We start from the raw sequence: 23,670 nt of genomic DNA, 5'->3' as shown, positions 1-23,670 counted from the left end.
AGACGATTCTTTTGACCTGGCCTATCTTCTACCGTAGCTAAATACGTCGCTTCCTGCCATCTGTGCCAACGCCGCAAGCGGCCGACTTCTTCCCCTGCTGGCCTCCTACAGCCTCTCCCATGTCCCGCCACGCCATTCGACGTAGTCGGCATCGACTTATATGGTCCCCTACCTCTCTCCGATGGGGGTAACCATTGGATTATAACAGCCGTTGACCACCTTACACGCTACGCTGAAACAGCCCCTGTACCGACTGGTTCTGCCGAAGAGGTAGCTAATTTTTTTTTGCGATCAATTCTCCTGCGTCATGGCGCTCCTCGGGTGCTTCTAAGTGACCGCGGGATGGCCTTCTTATCGACAGTCGTTGCCGAAGTTCTTCATGCGTCATCCACTCTTCATAAGACAACCTCAAGCTACCATCCCCAGACTAACGGTCTTACTGAGCGATTTCATCGCACTCTATCCGATATGATATCCATGTACATCACACCGGATCACCGAAATTGGGACACTATTCTACCATTCGTCACATTCGCCTACAATACAGCAGTACAGCGGACTACCGGTTACTCTCCGTTTTTCCTTGTTTTTGGCCGCCCTCCCACTACAATGCTCGACACTTTCTTCTTCTCTACGCCCGACTTCTCCTCATCAGTACCAGCCCAGTTCTTATCCCGTGTGGCCAGATGCCGTCATATTGCCCGCCTCAACACAGAAGCGCGCCAGGAAGACCGCAAGAGTCGCTACGATTCTACGCATCGTGCGGTCTCTTTTCGTCCCGGGGACGAAGTCCTGCTTTACACACCACTGCGCGCCCCGGGCCTTAGTGATAAATTTCAGCGTCGCTATCTTGCTCCCTACAAGATCATAAACCAAACTTCCCCCGTGAACTACCAAGTCACACCTGTTGATCCCCCAGCCGATCGACGGCACCGTGGAACTGAAATTGTTCATGTCTCCCGCTTGAAGCCGTTTGTGCGCCGCGGTGCATCGGTTGGTTAGGAGCGGCCAGGCTGGCCGCTTCCGACCCCCCGGGATGATTGTGTGAGCCTTCCACGGATCTTCTTTCATTTGTACATACCATAATCTTCTTCTTTCTTTTGTACATACCATCGTCATCGTCCCGCGGCGCCGGCTCCAGCACGCGCCTGGGTTCTCCATCAGATTAAAACGCTGACACGGCGTACCTTGCCTTGCCGTCACGACTTTGGCGTCTCGACCTGGCCTTCTTTCACAATATATAGTTACGCCCTTAGCGTCGCGACTGAGACGATATAGTCGGTTCAGTACGCTAGGTACACACGGATAGCGGGAACGACACAAGTACCACAAGAAGAAGGTCGAACGGGTGCGCACACTTCTTCTTCCTCTTCCTTCTTTCTTCCTCCGTGCTCTGTTTGAGAACAAGTCCGTAACACTTCCCCCGTCGCAGGCGAAGCCCTCCGGGCGAGTCAATCGTCCGCACGAGGATGACAGGGTTTCAGACGTGCGACGTGGGCAAGCTTAGTTCGTGAAGAACGTCGGTCACTTTTGGTAAGGCGCGCAATCCGATAGGTGAGGTCACTAATTGCCTGGAGGATAACATATGGACCGATATAGTGCGCGAGCAGTTTCTGACTTAAGCCAAGCTTCCTTCATGGACGCCAAAGCCAGACCATATCTCCATGGAGGTAGGTGACATGGCGATGGTGGTCGTGCTAGCGGGATTTCGAGTGCTTTTGTGAGGCGAGAGTTCTCAGGCGGGCTATCTGGCGGGCTTCTTCAGCCCGGCAGAGGATCTCAGCAATCTCAGGTTCGTCGTCTGTGGAGAACGGGAGGATGGTGTCGAGGATGTGTCGAGGAGACCGGGCATAGAGGAGAAAGAATGGACTGTAACTTGTTGTTTCTTGTTGGGCGGTATTGTATGCGTATGGTATAAATTTTAGCACAGTGTCCCAGTCCTTGTGGTCGGCGGCGACGTACATTGAAAGCATGTTGGTGAGTGTCCGGTTGGTTCGCTCGGTCAACCCATTTGTTTGCGGATGATACGGGGTAGAATGTCGGAAATGCGTTTGGCACAAACGAAGGACTTCTTCGACAACATCAGCGGTGAACTGACGTCCTCGGTCGCTGATCAACACTCGAGGAGGCCCATGACGCAGTATAACAAAGTGTAGCAGGAAGAGGGAGACTTGGTGTGCAGTAGCCGATGGAAGGGCTGCCGTCCCACAGTAACGAGTGTGGTAATCAGTGCAGATGACGATCCAGCGGTTGCAAGAATGAGACTTGGGAAAGGGTCCCAAGAGGTCTACCCCGACTTTCTCAAAAGGGGATCTTGGAGGCGTCACCGAATGAAGAAGACAGGAAGAGTGCCGGCGGGGCGTTTGTGACTCGCACACTGAGCACAGCTAGCCACGTACTTCTCAGTGGTTTCACGCATCAGGGGCCAGTAGAAACGTTCTTGGATGCGATAGAGCGCCCGCGCAGATCCCAGGTGTCCCGAAGGGGGGTCGTCGTGCATAACGCGCAAAACAGAGGAGCGTAGGCTGACGGGCACCACCAGAAGGTAGCGGAAACCAGTGGGAGAATAGTCCTTTTTGTACAAAAGACCACTCCGTATACAATAGGGACTGGAAGCTGTAGGATCCCTTGCAGCGGTAAAGAATAGTTGGAGATTCTCATCTTTTTTCTGCTCACTGTGTAACGTACGGGTATCGAGGAATGGAGGTAAAACCGCAGCGATGTAATGATCAAAATTGTCGGCGTCGCATTCCGTTGTGGGAAGCGGTAAACGTGAGACAGTCCGCGTCAGCGTGCCGGCGTCCACTCTTGTACGAAACTGTATAATCATCATCATCATCAGCCTGATTATACCCACTGCAGGGCGAAGGCCTCTCCCATATTTCTCTACTTAGCCCGGTTCTGTGCTAGCTGCATCCACTTGACCCCTGCGAACTTCTTAATCTCATCCGCCCACCTAACTTTCTGCCGCCCCCTGCTACGCTTTCCTTCCCTTAGAATCCAGTTTGTTACCCTCAGCGACCACCGGTTATCCTCTCTTCGCACTACATGTCCTGTCCATGTCCATTTCTTCTTCTTAATTTCCACTAGAATGTCGGTAACTTGAGTTATTTCTCTGACCCACTCTGCACGCTTTCTATCTCACGCATCTTAATGTTACCCCTACCATTTTTCGTTCCATAGCTCTGTGGGTTGTCCTCAACTTAAGTAGAACTCTCTTGGTTAGCCTCCAAGTTTCAGCCCCATAGGTGAGTACAGGCAAGATGCAACTGTTGTATACTTTTCTCTTGAGCGATACCGGTAAGCTGCTAGTCATAATCTGCGAGTGCTTGCCAAATGCGCTCCATCCCAATCTTATTCTTCTTGTTATTTCTTTTTCATGGTCCGGATCTGCGGTTACTACCTGTCCTAAGTAGATATATTCGCCTACTACTTCCAGTATTTCGCTACCTAATGTAAACTGCTGTTCCTTCCCGAGGCTGTTGAACATTACCTTAGTCTTCTGCATATTGATTTTCAAGCCTACCTTTCTACTTTTCCTGTCTAGGTCATCAATCATAATTTGCAGTTCATCCCCCGAGTTGCTTAGCAAGGCAATGTCATCAGCAAATCGCAGATTACTGAGGTATTCTCCATCTACCCTTATCCTTAACTGCTCCCATTCCAAGTCTCTGAATACTTCCTCTAAACAAGCTGTGAATAGTACTGGGGAGATTGTGCCTCCTTGCCTAACACCTTTCTTTATGGGAATTTTGCTACTTTCTTTATGTAGAACTATGGTTGCTGTGCATCCACTATATATATCTTCCAGCACTTTCACGTACGGCTCGTCTACCCCCTGATTTCGCAATGCCTGCATCACCGCCGAGGTTTCAACTGAGTCAAATGCTTTTTCGTAATCAATGAATGCTATGTATAAGGGCTGGTTATATTTCGAGCATTTTTCTATCACCTGATTGATGGTATGGATATGATCGATAGTAGAGTACCGTTTCCGAAACCCTGCTTGATCCTTTGCTTGATTGCAGTCTAAGGTTGTCCTGATTCTATTAGCGATTACCTTAGTAAATACATTATACGTAACAGACAGTAAGCTGATTGGTCTGTAATTTTTAAAGTCCTTAGAGTCCCCTTTCTTGTGAATGAGGATAATGTTTGCATTCTTCCATGCTTCCGGTACCGTCGATGACACCAGGCACTGCGTATACAGGGTGACCAGTTTTTCTAGCGCGATATCCCCCCCATCCTTCAGCAAATCTGTAGTTATCTGATCCTCTCCAGCTGATTTCCCCCTTTTCATAGTTTCTAGTGCTTTCTTGACCTCGTCCTTCGTCACTGGTGGAACGTCTGACTGTTTTTCCCTACCGCCAATCTCATTACGGTCCTGACTACTTTGGCTACTGTAGAGATCTGTATAGAACTCCTCGGCTACTTTGACTATCTTTTCCATATCAGTGATGACGTTGCCCGCCTTGTCCCTTATCGCATACATCTGGTTTTTGCCTGTGCCCAATTTCTTCTTTACCGCTTTAAGGCTTCCCCCGTTCTTTACAGCATGCTCAATTTTCTCCATGTTATACTTCCTTATATCGGCCACCTTGCGCTTATTGATTAGCTTTGATATCTCGGCCAATTCGATCTGGTCTGTTGGATTGGAAGCTTTCATACTCTGCCGTTTCTTAATCAAATCTTTCGTCTCCTTAGACAGCTTACCATATCCTCTCTAACTATCCTACCGCCTACTTCTACCGCGCACTCAGTAATGATATCTCTGAAATTATTGTTCCTTGCCTCTAGGGTAATGTCGCCATCCTCGGTTAGAGCTGAATACCTATTCTGTAGCGAGATCCTGAACTCTTCTGCCCTCCCCCTCACCGCTAATTCGTTGATGGGTTTCTTTCTTACTAATCTATTGCGTTCCTTCTTCAGATTTAGGCTAATTCGGGACCTCACCATCCTGTGCTCACTACATCGAACTTTCCCTCGAACTGTATGATCAAACTCTTGTAAACGGCCAGATGGGTCACGGAGGTTTATCAGCCAGCACAGGGAATGATGATCAGTGACCACTGTGAAGGGCCGCCCGTATAGATAACAGCGAAACCGCTGAACGGCGAAAACTACCGCGAGGCATTCCTGCTCAGTGATTGTGTAATTGCGTTCAGGTTTGCTTAAGGAACGACTGGCGTAAGCAATAACATGTTCCTTGTCGCCATAACGCTGAATCAGCAAAGCACCAATGTCAACACCACTGGCGTCCGTGTGCAGTTCCGTTGAAGCAGAAGGGTTGAAGTGCCGGAGAATCGGATGTGATGTTAGTAAAAACTTGAGCTGGCAAAAAGAAGTCACACTCTGATGTCCACTCGAAGGGAGCGTCTTTGTGGAGAAGGCAAGTAAGCGGGTTAGCAATGTCAGCAAAACGGGGAATGAAGCGGCAGAAATATGAGCACAGTCCTAGGAAACTTCGGAGTTCCTTCACGTTCTGAGGTGTTGGAAACGATGCAACGGCCGCGGTCTTTTGAAGGTCAGGTCTGACGCCTTCACGATCGACGAGGTGTCCTAGTACCAAAATCTGACGCTCACCGAAGCGACACTTCTTCGAATTAAGTACTAGACCAGCGTTTTTGAAGCAGTCAAGCACGAGAGCGAGGCGTTCGTTGTGTTCTTCGAATGTCAGGCCAAAAATGACATCATCGAGGTAGCACATACATATTTGCCATTTTAGTCCCCGTAGGATAGCGTCCATAAATCTCTCGAAAGTTGCAAGAGCATTGCAGAGCCCGAAAGGCATTACATTAAATTCAAACAGGCCATCGGATGTGATAAATGCCGTTTTTTCCTTGTCGTCTGGGTGTATGATGCCGAGAACAGACAATCTATGGCGTCATCGATCCGCGGAAGGGGACACACATTCTTCTTTGTTGCAGCATTCAGACGGCGATAGTCGACGCAAAAGCGCCATGTACCATCTTTCTTCTTCACCAGAATTACAGGGGCGGCCCAGGTACTGCATGACTCTTGAATAACACCCTTTTCCGGCATATCCCGAACCTGCTCACTGATGACCTGGCGTTCTGTTGGTGACACTCTGTACGGCTTCTGTCGAATTGGGTGTGAGTAGTCTGTGTCAATGCGATGCCGGGTACGTGTCACGGGAATGCACCGTGAGCCGCCAGGCTCCGAAAAATCAAAGATGGAAGAATACTTGACCAGTAAGGCCTCCAAAGCGTCACGCTGGTCCCTGGTTAGAGAGCGGCTGATCATCCGATGTAGTTGCGAGTCAGGGGCTGGAGCGGCAGCACTTTCGCCAGGTGCATCAGTAACCAAAGCCACCGACGGGGCGTCGTCTTGGCTACATGTCGCAATCTTCATATTCACAGGCAAAACTACTGGTTGCGAAGAACAACTAATGGCCCACAGCCGTGAGCAGCCCTTGACCACCGACAGTAGGCAATGAGGAACCAGAATGTATTTCTTTGCACAGTTAGAATGAAGCGGTACCACTGTAGCGTCGAAGGTGTCGGAAGCACGGCTGGGGCACAAAACTGGGACACACACCATAGACAAGGCTGGCACATTGGTATCCTCTGTTACACCGAACACATCCTCACGCACGTGTGGCTTCTCTAAGAGTCCAGAAGGAAGGGAACCATCAACGCAGAGTTCCTCAGAGCGGCAGTCGACCGTAGCGCCACACATTCTCAAAAAGTCAATACCTAGAATTATGTCATGCGTGCATCGCGAAAGCACTGCAAACTCCGCTGCGAATACTGTTCCACCCAGGGACACCGAAGCACTACACATTCCCAGGGGACACAACACCTCACCACCCGCGCCATGAAAATTCACATTTCTGTCCCAAACAAACATAACTTTGCGTCCTAACCGCTTCTTAAACGATAAACTCATTGTTGAAATGGTTGCCCCGGTATCCACTAAAGCCATTGTCGCCACACCATCCACAAGCACATAGACCGTGTTCTTTAACATAACAACAGATGGAGGAATTCCTTCAGACAGCGCATAAATATTATTATCTTTAACCTGCGCACATCGCTAGAACATGCACAAATTTGCGTTTTGCTTTCATCGAAACGTGGCCGAGATGCACTGCGCGGGCACAGGATGCACCTCCCATCACATGCGGCAACTTTATTGTCGACGCTAATTACACTGGTTGCCAGTGTTCATGCGCGAACTCCTGGGAGTCGTAACGTTTAAAAACCAATTAAGAGCCACTACCAGAAGTGCACCTTGGATTGATTACAGAGGTGGTGAAGGGTGGCTGTCCCTGGCCCTACGGGGCTGGGATCGAGGCACCCTTCTGGGACTGGTGGGTAAACGCCGTTTGCGGTAATTGCGGCGGGGGCTGGCCAGCCACTGAATGTTTCTGTTGTAGGCTTTCGTTGCACCCGCCACCGCTTGGGTGGTGGACGACGGCTGTTGTGGCGCGCGTCTTTCTCTCCCTCTTCTTTTTCTTTCATTCTCTACTTTCTATCTTCTGTCCTCACGAGGCAGCGGAGGTGGCTCAGCTACAGAGCCACTATCAAGCCCGTGCATTTTCTTTTCCTTCTTCCTACAGCCACAACAACATCAAAACATAGATGTAGTCCCCAAAATACGAACCCCGAGTGCGGAGCAATGGGAGACTGCTGTCCACCGACTGCTGCGAAGACCAGCAAGGTATGGTACAGCGATCTCAACAGGCGGCAGTGGCCAGCGGAGACTTGGACTGAGGGCAACCGACCATTGGGTAGACGTGGACGAGGTCAACGGAGAATACTCCTGGGGACGCAACAAGGAGACACCTCTGAAGCGTGACCCACATGGAGCGTTTTTCCGGGCGATTCGCCCGCGTCGACGACAGCGGAGCGTTTTTTTGCCGCCGGAGAGAAAGATTTTGCCAAATCGTCGGGATCTGGGTGATGGGTAGACCCAGCGCCCTCTTGACGCAACGTCTATCTTATCTTTTTCGTTGGTCCTGATGCTGAGGAACGGTGTGGCATAGCATATTCGGCTTATTATGTACGCCTGCATCAGTCTCAAGAGGCTTCTCTCTTTGAGGCCTCTGCCTTTGAATGCAATCCTCCTAAATATCCCTGTTGCTTGCGTCGCGTAGGTAGTGATTTTTTTTTTTTTTTTTTATCGTTCCGTCGTTATACCCGTCCTCTTGAATAAAACGTCCGAGGATTCTGATTTGCTGGACTTTTGGTACGGTTTTGCCGTCGACCTTAATTTCTACGTTAAAGTCGCCCTTGCACCTCATTGATTTTGGGTTATAAATGAAAAGTTCGGATTTTTGCGGAGAGCACGCAAGACCCCTTTCGGCCGCGTAGGACGCAATGGTGTCCGCCGCCGCCTGTAGGCGTTCCCTTATGCTGCCGTCGCTGCCATTGTTCATCCAGAGATTAACGTCGTCCGCGTAAATGCTGAACTTTAGATCTTTTATGACTTTGAGAGCGGCGGGAAGGCCTCTCATCACCACGTTAAAGAGGAAGGGGGAGAGCACCGAGCCTTGCGGAGTTCCTTTACTTCCCAGGTGGAGAGTGGGGGATTCTAGGTCCTGAAACTTTACTTTCAGCGTCGTGTTTGGCAGGAAATCCATTACGTAACTATATGTCCTCTCGCCGACTCCTAATTCCTGCAGTCCCGCGAGAATTGCCTGGTGTTTTGCGTTGGCAAATGCTTCTGTTAGATCTAGTTCTAGAATTACCTTCGCGTCTCTGGATTTCGAGTCAATTATGTCATGTTGTAATCGAAGCATTACGTCTTGTGTGCACAGGCCGGTCGGAACCCGACCATTTCGTGCGGCCACAGGTCATTTTTCTCCGTGAAATTAGTTAGCCTTGTTTGGCTTACGTGTTCCATAAGCTTTCCAGTGCATGAGGCTAGAGAAATAGGTCTGAGAAACGTTTTCCAATTTCGGTGGCTTGCCAGGTTTTGGATTAGCACAACGTTTGCAGTTTTCCACTGCTGGGGAAGACGACCGCTACTCCATACTTCTTGCATGTAGTTGGTGAGTGCCGTTATGGAAGCGTCGTCTAGGTTTCGTAGCATTTTATTTGGTATTCCATCGGGCCCGGGAGCTGATCGCGTCTTTAAGCTCAGGATTTCGGCTCTAACTTCTGCTTCTGAGATGGGCTCGTCGAGGGCCTCGTTCGGAAGGCCCGCGTAGTGCGTAAGAGGGAGGGATGTTGTATCGCCGACATATGTGTCTACAAGTGTAGTAATTAGTTCGCAAGTTTAGTAATTAGTTCCGCGTCAGTCCCCTCGAACGCGTGTCTTGCTTTTGCTATTGTTGTGTTTGATTGTGTTTTCGAACTTAGGTGGAAGAACACAGAGCTCAACTTTGGAAGCGATCATTACGTCCTCGAAATAACTCTTAAACGAGGGTCTCGTCTCTTACGAGAATGACGAAAGCCTACCCTTCATCTCCTATCATTTGCCTCTCATTGTTTGGCTTTTATCTGCGTTCGTTTCAGTGATACATATAATTATAATTAGCTTACAGGAAAGGAAAGGCGCAGTATCTGTCACACATTCTCCGATAAGTGTGCGTTTGAACGGTACGCGATTGCTCCTGTCGCGTGGCGTTCCTTGGCGCGCGTTCAAGTGTGGGATTGCAGATGGCAGGAGCACTAAACAAGATGGTTGGGCCGCCCAACGTGGGCCCGCATGGTACCTCGATGCCAGCGCCGCTGTTCAGGGTGGAGACAACGCCGCCATATTGCACCACACGGGATCAGCTGCGCTCACTGCGCTAGCGTTCGTAACGATGCCGTTAATACTCTCGGCGCTCTCAGTGTGCTTTGACTTGAACTTGACTTTTTATCAACATCGCACTGCGTATCGTGTTACTCATAATAGCCTTTTTAAAGCCTAGCGTCGGAGACGGAATTGCACGACTTAATTTTAGGACCACAGGTGGTCGAGATGGCGTACTATCCAAAAACACACTTGGAGAAAGTGTGACAGATACTGCGCCTTTCCTCCAGGACACTCATCTTGTCTAGCGTTCCTGCCATCTGCAATCCCACACTTGAACGCGCGCCAAGGGACGCCGTGTTTCTGGAACTCTATTGCTTTTTTTATGATCTTAAAATCTTATTAAAATACAGCTGGTAAATTCCTTCTTGCATTAAAATGTACGCTTAAAATATTTGCAGTAGGGTACACACTCCCAATGTTATTTTTTATCATCGTCAGATCAGTGATCGCCAAATTCACAGTGTCAGGTTTACAGGTTCACAGTGTCCTTTTTCAAGGCAACAAAGGGTACGGATGAAATGAAAATAAGAATAAATACAACACTGAGTACCCCGCTGCGGTTGTGTGGAGTAGTTAGGGTGCTCGACTGCTATACCCATGGTTGCGGAATGAAATTCCGGTCGCAGCGGCCGCTTTTCTATGGAGACGAAAAGCAAGGTGCTCGTGTGATCTGCGATGTCATGCACGTTGATGAATGCCAGACGGATGATTTTTCCGGAGCCCTCCGATGAGCTCCAAAGGGACTCAGAATGTGTGATTCCTCAAAATCATTACCCATGAAACCAATGTGCAGCAGCTACGGCCAAAGACAGCCATGCAGCAGGCATCAGTTTCTGACGGCGGTCGGGTTACGGTTTCATGTGCAATTCTTGAGACTCAGTGAAGTAAAACCTGAAAGCTGGACCTGCATGTGTTTCCATGAACGAATAGTAAATAATCAACCATATATGTGCCTTTGCCTATTCAAAATTTCGGGATCGAATTTCGGCCCTTGAAAGCGTGTAATGATTCAGTCTTTGGGGTCTCGGCATCAGAGTAATGCAGACGTAACAAAATGACAGGTAAACATGCGTCGTGACTACAAAGGGCACCGCGATACAGTAAATGTGTTGCTGTAACTGAATAAAAAATATGTGCAGAATTCTGAGGCCGACTTTGTCGCACTTTTCGATTAGACGGTGATTAAAACATTCATTAACTATTAAATAGTTGCAGAGAGGTGATTGGATTAGAGCCTTAGCGGACTCCTCCCCTCCCAATACTAGGTGTAGCTCCTATTCCGGGGCCCTATTGGCAAGCAACGCCGGCTGCGTCCGTTGAACCAGAGCCTTTTGCACCTTAAAGGTCTTGACAGCCGAGCAGGGCTGCCTCCCAGTCCTCTCTGGTGGGATTGGGGTTGGGGGGCATTGATGGGTTTGATTGACACGCCCAGATCATGTGGAAGGTGTCAGCTCCCACCTCCCCACAGTACTTGCATGCACCATCAATGGATGGGTTGAAATGTTTAAGCATCGTCGGGCACAGTACATTATTGGTAAAAATGTTGATGAAGAGGCACTCGTCAGAGCGATACAGTCCCTTACAAGGAGCCGGGTAGCGCCTGTGCTCCTCCTCGTAGTAATCGGTGATTTCTTTGAATGTAAGGGCCAGATTGCCTGATTGGGAGTAGGCTTCCAAGGACAGGGAGATAGCCCAGGGAGAGAGTGCGCGGGCGGCCTGATCGGCCTGTTCGTTTCCCTTGAGTCCCTTGTGACCGGGTGCCCAAATGAAGTTATTTATTTTATTTATTTATTTAGAACATACTGCAGGCCTACAGTAGGCCCAAGCAGGAGGGGCGAATACATAACATATGCAAAAAGCACAGGATTAGCAAAATTGAAAAATGGGTAATACAAGTTGTAACACAAAATACAACAATAAATACAAGGCTCATATGCAAAATACAAAAAGTAAACGTAGAAATAAATGGCTCTCAAATTAAATGCTGTGACGAAAACATTGAGTCAAAAGAATCAGCTCTGGTTAAAAGATATGGCAGACACCTGTTCCACTCCTCAATGGTGCGTGGGAAAAATGAGTATTTAAAAGCGTTAATCCTAGCACTGTAAGGGGTTAATGATTGTGCATGATGATTTCGTGTTTGGCGCGTAGTGTTAGGTTTAAGGAAGGGGTCTGCATTCATAGACAGTTTATGGTTTTTTAGTAAAAAAAGTAGTTTCAGTGTTTGAATTTTCCGGCGCAGCTGTAATGTTTCAATGCCGTGAGTTCTCATGAGTGTCGTTGGTGAGTCAGTTACACGATACTTTGAAAAAATAAAACGGACGGCTTTGCGTTGAATCATTCCAAGGGCCTCGATGTTACGTTTAGTGTAGGGATCCCAGACGGTGCATGCACATTCTAGTGATGGCCTTATTATTGAAAAGTAGGTTAATTTTTTTTAGTTCAGGTGGGGCAAGTTTTAGTTTATGTCTAAGAAAGCAGAGTTTACGAAAGGCTGAGGAGCATACGTTTGATACATGTTTATTCCAGCTAAGGTTTTTCGTTATTGTAACTCCGAGATACTTGTACTCGCTGACTTCGGTCAGAAGGTGAGATGAAATATTGTAAGGAAATGAGAAGGAAGCCTTTTTGTTAGTTATCTTCATGTATACTGTTTTCTCTAAATTTAGCTTCATGTCCCATTTATTACACCATGTATGTATGTTCTGAAGATTGGAGTTTAGTAAAACTTGATCATCTTGGCAAGCAATGTGGTGAAATAAAACGCAGTCATCTGCGAATAATCTAATTTGGACAGGGGTAGTTATAACGTTAGTAATGTCATTGATATATATCAAAAAGAGGAGAGGTCCTAGGACGCTTCCCTGTGGGACGCCTGAAGTGACCGGCAGGTGGTTTGAATAGCAATCATCAATACAAACAAATTGTGTGCGGTGAGAAAGGTATGAGGAAATCCAACGAATTATGAAATTAGGAAGGCCAATAAGTTCAAGTTTGTAAATTAGTTTGGCATGAGAAATAACATCAAATGCTTTGCTGAAGTCTAAAAAAATAACATCCATTTGACCAGCGCTATTTAGTACACTTGCAAAAGTATGAATGACAGAGGTTAGCTGAGTGACAGTGGAAAAGCCTTTTCGAAACGCGTGCTGATGGGGGGTAAGCTCCTTGTTATCGTTTAGAAATGTAGTTATGTAGTTAGCTATGATATGCTCAGCAAGTTTGCAACATGTGGAAGTTATTGATATGGGACGATAAATTAGCAATCAAGGCAGGATCACCCTTTTTCCGCACGGGCACAATCCGCGCTTTCCTCCAGTCGGAAGGAATGTTTTCTGTTTCAAATTATTTGCGGAAAATAACAACCAGGAACTCTGTGATGGCTTCTGCATAACGGCGCAAAAAAATATTTGGTATCCCGTCAGGTCCAGCGGACGCTTTAGTTTTGAGGTTGAGTAGCATGGAGAATACGCCAGATGAAGAAACAATGTCGGGGGTCGAATTGGGAGACATGGTACTGGGTTGAACAAATAAACCATGATGGGAAAGCACACTCTGAAAATACTTATTGAATGCCTCAGAGATTTGTGATTTATCAGCAAGCTGCACACCTTGACATGAAATGCGCCTAATTGTTTTTTTTTTTCTTTTTCGATAAAAAATTCCAGAACTTATGTGGTGAGTCACGAAGGAAATTTGGCAGGGTATACTGAAAGTAATTTTGTTTAGCCTGCCGCAAAGCGCTTGTGAAGTTAGCCTGATGTATTTTAACTATGTTTCGACAGGCACCCCCACGCTTCAGTCGTTTGATTTTTCTTTTCAAATGTATTATTTCTCGCGTGATTCAAGGAGTTTTTTTAAACGTTTTCTTTGTTCTATTAGGAATGTAGTTATTAATGCAGTACGTACAGATTTCTTTAAATTTATTCCAGAGTTCATCAACATTAGCTCCTCGAAACATGTCAAGGCGTAAGCTGAAGTAATCTAACACACTTTCATCATTAGCTCTGGAGAAGTTTTTCACGGAAATAATTTTTGCCGGTTCACTATCGACATTTTGTTGAATGGGACAAGTAAAAACCACCATGCAGTGATCAGATAACCCAGTTTCAACTGATACAGTAAAACGTTCTGTTTCTTGGCTGAGAAAGACGAGGTCGAAAATAGATGCAGCTTCACCGTGTATGCGCGTTGGGTGCTTAACTCCCTGTTGCAAATTATGCATCAGCATAATATCACACATGTATGAAGCATTTATGTCATTGTTTGTACTAGGGAAGGGACTATTCCAGTCAATATTTGGGAGATTAAAATCACCAACAGGGTATATTTTATCACGGCGAAATTTAGACATGTGATCGGCCAGATCACATAAATATTGAGGTGGTGAATCAGGTGATCTGTATACAGCAAGAAGCACAAACGGTCTACCCCCGTACGACAGCTTTAAAGTCACACTTTCATGGTTAGCTATTTGTTGCAACGTGTGTGCCTCTGTGTTTTGATTCACCAGGACCGCAACTCCCCCTCCACGTGTTGCTCTATCACGGCGAAAAACTTGATAAGAGCGGGGGAAAACAGTTTCATCATCAATATCATCTCGCAGCCAAGTCTCGGTTATAACTACGGCGTGTGGATTGTGAATCAACAAGATAGCCTCCAAAGCCTCCGATTTATTTACAACACTACGTGCATTAATATTAAGTAAGCGAAATTCCTTAACACGAGGTTGTGAAAGTCAGTCTTTGCTTTGATAACTGTTTTTATCACCGAGTTGAACTCTGCTGTTATCGCCGTCATCCCAGGCGTAAAGCATTTTTTCGATTCGCAGTTTGTCGTTTATCAAGGTAACTTTTTTCCCTTCATCCCTTTCTGTTTTTGCGCTGTCCCACAGTAATTTACGCTTCCTAAGTGTGTTTCGTGAATAATCGTTCTGTATTGAAATATTACTGCCTTTTAGTTTATTGCAGTTTTTAAAGAGTTCTTGCTTTTCGTTATAGTCCTGGAAGAACACAATTACAGGGCGGTTTGTTGCCTTTTTGCCCAGCCTGTGTATTCTGCCCACAGAACTGCAAGATACTTTAAGCTTTTCTGCAAAAACTTCAGTTAGAACCTTCTTTTTCAAATCAGCCTCAGATTCCCCGGGTTCCTCTTTTACTCCAAAAACAATAAGGTTTGAGCGGCGGCTCCTGTCTTCTGAATCAGTTATTTTCGCCTGGAGTTCATATATTGTTTGTTCTAGAGTGTCAATCCTGTTTGTCTGCTTCTCCAAGGCTGTAAACCTTAGTCTCATATCATTTATGAGTTTTTCCATATTGCTCTGTTGCTCTCTCAAAGCAGTCACTTCAGTGGCTAGGCCCCTTTGTCCTTCAAGTAATTCTTTCAGCATTTCATTAGTATCCGGACCGGGATTAGTTTCAACGTCTCCACATAGGAGCAGTTTGCACATACAAAAAGCATTGTAGGCAATTTCAACGCACTGCTGTGGGCACGGCAGGACCAGAAGACAGCGGCAATCACTTTTAACAGAACAGTAATCGGTACTAACCTGCACAAGGCAGAAGAGAAGCTTGTGAGACCGCATACCTACGCTGGTTCCGCCGCGCCCACTGAAGACAAATTCCTGTTGACGTCACGCGGGAATGGACAATCAAAAAGAAGAGGCTCCAAAGGTGACGGTGCAGCCAGAAAACACGTGTCGATTGCTGATCCATTTACTGCAGTCGTTGATGCGGCAGAGCTGGGCAAAAAAACCTGCACAAGAAGAGAAGCTTGTGAGACCACATGCCTACGCTGGTTCCGCCGCGCACACTCCGGAGTTGGGTCTATGTTGGGTCTATGCGGAGTTGGGTCTATGTATCGGCAGCTAGATTGCCGTATACGCCGCGCAAGCGGGGGAGCCCACCCCAGTCTATCATTTCCGACGGGCCCCTCGCGAGTCGGTGATGATGTGTTTCGACTTGGGAATACTGAGAGCCAGAGCAATAGCAATCTCCTCCGCGTGCGTTGTGCTGTAGGCTTTGAATGTTAGGCCGTTAACTGTGCGTGTTATGTACGACTGCAGCCGTATACCACCCCCCGTGGTGTGGGCCGGCAACGTCAACGTAATACAAGTGTTTTTGATGACCATACTGTCGTTCCAACGCTTCCGCGCGCGCCTGGCGACGACCGCTGTGGTCTTCTTTTAGACATGTTGCGGACTCTCACCCTTTTCTCAATGTGGTATTCGTGTTTGATATGCAGCCGGTCCAAGAGGCGGCGACCGGACGTGGTCTGTGTAAGACGCGTGTATTGATTGAGTAAGTGGGCTTCTGGAAGCTCGAGGAAGGTGTTCTTCTTCTTGGATCTTTGGGATATTCTGGAGGGGGGGGGGGGATACCGGACGCGAGTTATGCCGGCCTAATGTCGCGGCGGCACTCTTGGAGTCCGGGGGAAGGGGAGATGGGACGTGGGGAGGGGTGGGGGGGGGATCATCTTGGCCCGCACCAAGCAAACAGCCCGGTGAACATCGGCAGGTTGGCGTGGCGGCTCCGGTGCAGCAGCGCTCCTGGGTATCCCAGGCGAAACCTGGTACTGCGCCTCTGCGAAGCACAGTGTTGACTGCTGAAGTCAGCAGGACGCCACGACGGTTGAGTCAACCACAGCAGCTGGTGAAGACCGCAACTGACTGCTGCCAAGGCAGCAGCGCGGCGGAAGGCGCTGAGGGTACCGTCCGTGGACAACGCGCCAAGGCCCGCGAGCAGGGAGCCCGCGGGAAGCTGTCTCGGAGTATCCGGGTAGCAGCAGGAGGGGCCGCCAGTATTCACGGCAACACGTGGTCCATGGCGGTGAGGTGAAGCCGCCTCGGTGCACACCACTGGTGCTGCGAGGATGGCGGGTGGCTTGCACGTGGCAAGCGTGCTGGCTTCGCAAGGGGCATGAGCGCAGCGAGGACTGCGGCATCACAAAGATGACAGCAGGGAGTCACCGCGACGACGAGGTCGGGCGGCAACTTGGGAGTCCGCCGGGAACTGACTGCTGCAGCAGCAGCAGCGCGGCGGGTAGGTCCCCAGGATTCATGGCGACACGTGGTCCATAGCGGCGGGGAAGGCAAGGTTCTCGTGCTATCAGGGTGCAGCAAGAGTTAGCCCGGGGTTGTCCCAGGTCCGAGGAGCTGCAGAAAGCCGCGGGCGGTTCTGCAGGCTGCTATCCATGTAGTGGAGGGGGGGGGGGGGGGGGGGCGCACCGCCTTCGCAGCAAACGACGGCGGCCCCGAAGGAAATCCTTCTTCGAGGAGTAGGGTGCCGCGGCCATCGAAGCGGCCCGCCGAGCTAGGCCTCTATGAGAGGTAGCGGGTGGCCGCTGACGCGGCCGGCTGCTGGGAGGGCTGCCTAGTAGAAGGAACTCGCCGGCTCTCGAGAGCGCGCTACAAGCGGAAGGTGTTCACCCCGCCAAGGGCCAGAAGTCTCTGGTTGGACGTGCCGACCGGAAGGTCGAGAGCCCACTTGATGACTTTCCGGTGAATGGCCTCCAATTGGTCTCATCGTGTTTGCGCAGGTTCGAGTAGAGGATTCTACTCGTTACAAAAGCATGGACAAGCCGCAGTGCATCCTTGTTTCGTAATTCACCCCGCTTGATGGAGACCCGGCGGACCATACGGCCGACCTGGTCTCCCACCGTGCGATGTTTGGCCAGGGTGGTGTCAGCCCTGCGTTGATGGTGTAGGAAGAGACCAAGGACGCAGATCTCTTTGGCCTCCCGGATCAGTACCGAGGGCAGACTTATGCGAAGCTGAGTTATGTCTCGAGGGGAGGGACGTACGTGTACAAATTCAGATTTAGCTGGGGCGCACTGCAGTCCACAGTAGGTCACGTAGTCTTCGACTACGGTTACCGCCGCTTGTAGGCAAGACTCTATGTGGCCCAGGTTACCTTGCATTGCTCAGATTGTGACATCACGACGCGTGTGCGCACGAAACTAAGACTCGCGGTCGATTTAGGCCGGAGACCATTTTGGGGTGCTTCCCGCCGCCGCCGTCGGGAATGATTCCGCGTACCAGATGTGGACCCCAGGCCGTAGTGTAGAGACATCCGGAATAAACACTCTGCCACATATAAATGCCGTCCTCTCTTCGGTGAAACAGTGACGTATGGTAAAGTACACGGTAAGCACTCCAGTAAAGTTTTATAGGGGATGGCAGGGAAAGCTGAAAGAGCCCAACTTCTACCCACCTGTGACTACCTCCCTGCGACTAAAAAAAATATTCTTCTGTTCCTTCTGTTCCTTGCCTATTTAACCTGAAGGTTTCCTTATCTGCGTTGTGCGTTACTAGCCTTTGTGACGCACATCAGTATCGACCTAGAATTCCTATTTTCTCCACATCCTTAATGCATTATATCTGCTGCTTTAGTATTAAAAAAAAAACTTTGGTAAAGCGCTCATGTGTACATTTTGTTCCTCCTATTCAAACCTGCGCTTATTTACGGTTATTAAGACCTCTGACTCGCCCAGTTCTGTATCCCGATGAATTTTTATTAATATGCTGTAGATGCAACGTATCGGGTTTGTGAACCATACATTATATACCAGCCATTCGGAAACACACGCATAGTGCTTTAAATTCGATGCATATAAAATGTAAAAAGCTCTTACATATAAACGCGCATTCGTTCAGGTTACAAGTTCGAAAGCCAGTGGGAAGCATGGACTTGGAGATAAACACCGTCACCATCGCCGACACACGACTGCGTCAAAGCATATCGGAAAATTTCCACTAGCGGCCACATCTCCGAAGTCCACGGCAGGCGCCGAAGCCACCAAGGGCGTTTCAGCCACAAAGACCCATCCGGAATGCGTCCCGTTTAAGCGAACGTCAGACGTTGAGTCCCCCAGAAGCACTTCATCCCCTGTCACTCGAGTTTCCTCTCCCGATTCCGTACATGCAGTTCTCAACGTAGGCGCCCCAGGCCCTGGAGATCTTCCGGTCATCAGCGATGACACAGTGTCCCCTTCAGAGTGCAGGCCACTGATGCCCTGCACAGGCAATGAAGCGGCCGAAGTCATTTCACCGTTTACATCAGCCAAGGTGTCCCCGCTCGGTAGCATGTCACCTACCTCTGCTGTATCTGGCGAAAGACTCAAGTCCGTCAACGTTGTAGCTAGCATTCAGCACCAAATTAACGCAGTGTACGACAATCGCCAAAACGAGGACGAACCTCTGGGGGCATCAGCATCCTCTGCGTACACCCCAGCTGCCCAAGAGATGCGCAAGCAGCATATAACCAACGAACTGTCTCCACGGCGAGTGACAGCCATAGGCAGCCCGGCGTCGTTTCTAGGCCCCCCGCCGCCTGGAGTACCTACTGCCGAACCAGATAAGGTAACCCATTTCGCTCTACTAGCAGTTATTACCTTTCTTTTGGATTGTGCAGACTTGCAAACGGTTTGGTACACTGAATGGTAAAAATACAGCAGCTGACTCAAAGTATCAGCTTAAGCGTCCTTGAAGGAATTTTATGGTTATGGTGCGCTATAACACAAAACATTGAGGAACAAGAAATTGAAGTGCAAACGAAGAAGCTAATAAGTTTTAAAAGATTCAAAGCAGCAGCTCCCACTCTCAGTTCGCGCTTTGTATACTTTCTTCATCAGTTTGTTGTATTACAGTGCGCCCTCACCAACATGCAGACCTCGCTGGCCGCTATTCTTGGTACTATACTACAAAGTAGCAGAGGGGTAAATTTTTGGTTCCGTCGTTGCTGGTTTTTTTTTTTTTTGTTTTATGAATGCGCGGAGCTATGTGCAAACAGGGGAGCGTGTGATATTCGCCTACGAGTGCTAAATAATGTATAGCTGATTTTTTTTTTTTCATTTGCTGATTGCCGTTCAGGGTCAATAGCCGAACAATTTAGTGTGACATCAAAACTTAGTGTATACGTCGTCTGAGGCATGAACAACACGCGATATAATGCCTTCTTGGTTGTTTAATTCCGTAGAGCGCCGAAGCCAGCCTGTCTCAACCTATGGCACAACAATGAATGAAGCTGCTGCAATTCTCGCTCTTTTCGCGTTTTGTACGACATAACCTTAACCTTCACGTCACTGCCATCGTTCACTGACGCAAGAGAAATTTCGTGGACAGTCTTGCTTCACACATGACTATAAGAACATGCACACAAATCTTGATCTGTATGCTCCTATTGAAGACAAAAAGAAAAAATGGGCGAGGAAGCGCTAGAAATTCAGCAACTCAAATAAGCGTAGTTTGTCTGTAGAAATTCATTGCTGTGACAGTGTGGTGCAGGGCTTCATGCGTCTTGTCATACTCGATCGGCAAGCGCTACCAGAAGGGTATGAATGCTATTGACCTACGAGAACTTGCAAAATATGGCGGCTGACGCTCTGCTTTCTCAAGTGTGAAAAAATTCCTTTCAAGAACTCTTTTCCAAGATGGATATGCGAACCGACGAAAGGGGTGCATCTAGTTCTGGCGTTTTTGTTATTTGTCTGGGTGGTTTCACTTATAATAGGTGTTCTCATTTTCTTCTGTCACGTAGTTTAGCAAGACTGTTGTACAATTGTGTACCACCACCACAGGGACATTTCAGTCGAAAGGAACCTGTAAGCTCCACTGTGGATCAGATGTTTATATCGTTGTTGGCTCATGATCTCACAACTGCACAGACCCATCAGGAGGGTTTGATTGTCAATCACATCGTTCCAGATTACCTCTGTGCAATGCTGTTCGCATTTCTTTCCCAGAAATTGCCAACGCTTAATTTTAATCTTTCAAGTCTCAACTGAGTTTTTTGGATGTGCAGCACTGAAGTTGTTCAACTCTTCTCCACAGGACGAAAACCGTCCTGCCGATGCCGGTGCCGAAAAGAAGACCACAATGGCGTCTTTGGAACCGAAGGAAGCGATAGAAGATTTGCTCAACTTAATCGGAACTCACGACGTGAGTGGCTTTCTGTTGTTACGGACCAGAGTCGAAATTCTCGCCGTTAGACAAGCTACGTCATAACACACCCTCAAGAAGCTATAGCAGTGAATATTTATGCGTGCTTGCAGCCGCTAACAAACGAAGTCAATGCGAACAGATTGACGTCATAGCGTAGGAGCCAAAGGGATCGCGACTATGCAACTTCTGCAGGTCTACCTATGCACAAACGACTAGGCTAGCAACGGGAGTCGACGTACGCTTGGAAATGGCAACCAATTGTTGTCTAGAAAGGTGGAAATGCGAGAGATGCCTGTCGCTAAGACGTAGAGTAGCAAGTCACCGAGAAAATGAAGTCGATTCACTTGCTGCATTATACGAGTCTTAAATTTCTGTCTATCGAGAAGAGAACCTATTTGTTAAAAAGGGGGGGGGGGGGTGAAGTGCAATTCAAATCTTCATAAAATTGACTTTGACGACGCCCGCCATCACCCAACTCGAAATGGCCGTTTCGCGGCTAAATATATAGTGTATGGCATCAGTACGCGTGGCAACTTCGTGGTCTGGATGCAGGATACAACTTGCATCGTGATTGTGCAATGGAGATATCAGGAGGGAAATGTCGAGAGCGGAAAGTATTTCAACTGTATAAGCCTGACACAGTTTGTGGCTGGTAAAAGGCCGTGCTTGGTCTTGATTGACTGATAGTGCGTCGGCTGAAAGAATGTGTAAGGTTTGACGCCGCCATCCATTTGCTTTGTCCGCTTTAACCGGTGTCGTATTAACCATCGAAGCAGCCACTACGCGGCGCGGCGAGGGCGTGGGGCTCCTTCGCCCGGGCAGCGCTCGTTGCGTCTGTAAAGAATTTAGAGAGCACTGTGGAATCTACACTGCAGAAATGCGAAAGCCTGAGCATTGTTAATGTCATCATTGTCATTATCACTAATTGCAGCTTGATTGTTATCGCCATCATCATCCTCAAGGCAAACAAGGAGAATTATGAGGGGCGCTTCATGACCCGGGCATGGCGCAGTTGGTTAAAGCGCTCGAGTGGGGATCCGAGGGATAGAGGTTCGATTCCCGGTGCAGATGGGATATTAAATAATTACTAAATAATCACTAATTATATGAAATGAATTTTATGAACCATCACTACTACGTTGTTTGATCAGACTCCCGCAGAGTACATTTTCGTGTGTGTGTGCGTGCGTGTGTGCGTGCATGTAACCCGTCCCGATTGCGTTATATCAGGCCTTTACGAGCACGTCTTGGTGAAACTTGCTGATTGCCAATGTGTAAGGCAGCCTAAAAGCTTTGTGCTGCTTTCCGATAGGATATGTGAGCTCGATCCCCGCCGCAGCGACCATTTTTCTTTGATGGAGTGGAAAAACAAAAACACCGAGTGACAAGATTTCGGCTTAACGTTAAAGATCCCCAGCTGGTCAAAATTAACCAGCACTTGAAGCAGAGCAGCACGCCCAAAATTTATCCCGCTCAAGAATTTAAGTAGCAGTTGACCTGCACAGTGCGCTGTGACTGCTGGCAGGCAAGAGCTAGTGCTCCTCGGCAAATACACGGTAAATAAGCCGCTCACTTTTGGCTCGTTTTCTTTCATATAACTTCTACTGCAGTGTAATTTATTAACCGCCGAAAAGCACTATACCCGAAAACGGCTTCCGCCTACGTTGCGTCATTCTCCGGGGAGAAATAAAAAAAGAACAGTACACGAAGCTAGCACCCTCACCTTGCCTCGCTGTTAATCCTTAGTTTCGTTCTATGTACAGCAAGGTACGGAGCAGTATTTTGACCCCTTATACAACAATAAATGACAACTTACGTGTTACAAATCCCGTACTACCATACAGTGTTGTTGTTGTTGCGACTGTAGGAAGAAGGAAAAAAAATGTACGGGCCTACTACTGGCTCTGTAGCTGAGCCACCTCCACTGCCTCGTGCAGACAGAAAAGAAAATAAAGAAAGAAAAAGAAGAGGGAGAGAAAGACGCGCGTCGCAACAGCCGTTGACCACCACCGAAGTGGCGGGTGCGATGACGGCCTACACCAGATAAATATTCAGCAGGCTAGCCCCCGCCGCAAGCGGCGTTGATCTACCAGTCCCAGCCCCGTAGGGCCAGGAAGAGCCACCCTTCACCACCTACCTCCCTGCCTATAGTGAACTAGAATTCTAGTTAAATATCCCTCTGCCGAATGGCCCAACATACAGGAGACGCGCGCAGAGAACGGAATGGGCGCAGGTTTTGGCTAAGGCCGAAAATCTGTTTAAAAGAGGTGACCCCTAGCAATTTTACGTACAACGTTTATTTATTATGTCACTCCTGCTGATGCATGTGCGTTTTTTTATTTTGTTTTTTGCGTGCGCGCTGAAACTTCAGTCTTTATACTCAATAGGTGGTACCAACAAAAGGAACATAAACCACAAAGCGGTACGTGTAACAATTTTCACAGTTTCGCAGGATCCACAATTCCAGACGCATGCGAAATAACCAGCGTTGCCACCAAGTTACAACCCTGGCGGCACCTGCCATTCACATCTTTTCAGCTATATACTCTTTTTTTTTTTTCATTTTATTCTACGCGCTCAAATTTACACTTCTCATGGTTTATTTGTATCCCTTATATTTATGGTTGCGATTCGGAATTTGATCTGTCAAAAACCACTTGCTCTGTTTACTTCTTCTCAAGTTTAAAAACAAAAATATAAGACGGCCGTTGTGTGTTGTGTTTCCGACTAAATATGTAACTATGCTCTTTTGGTGTGATGTTTCGCTGAACCGTACGCAGTACGTTCTTTTATGCAGACATTTTCAACACACAATGAAACAATGCCTGCACCAGGTTATGGAGTATGTAAAAAGAACCCCCCACCCCCTTCTTCGAAATCGAAGCAAGCCATAGCATCGAATAGAAACAGTGGTTTGAAGAGTTTCGCCGCGCCACAGCACCGGATGTCGCTGACCTTAGTTC

At 48.1% G+C, this 23,670-nt stretch overlaps 1 protein-coding gene across 1 annotated transcript in view; it reads left to right on the top strand.

Moving 5' to 3' along the window:
- The window catches only part of LOC146186747 (endothelin-converting enzyme 1-like), a 40,733-nt gene that overhangs the window by 14,194 nt on the left and 2,869 nt on the right, over positions 1-23,670 (top strand). Inside the window, exons 2-3 of the mRNA XM_084608108.1 lie at positions 18,693-19,126; positions 20,597-20,704. Coding sequence (XP_084464234.1) covers positions 18,693-19,126; positions 20,597-20,704 — 542 coding nt within the window. The remainder of the gene's footprint in view (positions 1-18,692; positions 19,127-20,596; positions 20,705-23,670) is intronic.

This window comes from Amblyomma maculatum, chromosome 6, assembly GCF_055883805.1.
Source record: "Amblyomma maculatum isolate TAMU_Amacu chromosome 6, ASM5588380v1, whole genome shotgun sequence".
NCBI lineage: Eukaryota > Metazoa > Arthropoda > Arachnida > Ixodida > Ixodidae > Amblyomma > Amblyomma maculatum.
This window is presented reverse-complemented; position numbering and strand designations above follow the sequence as displayed.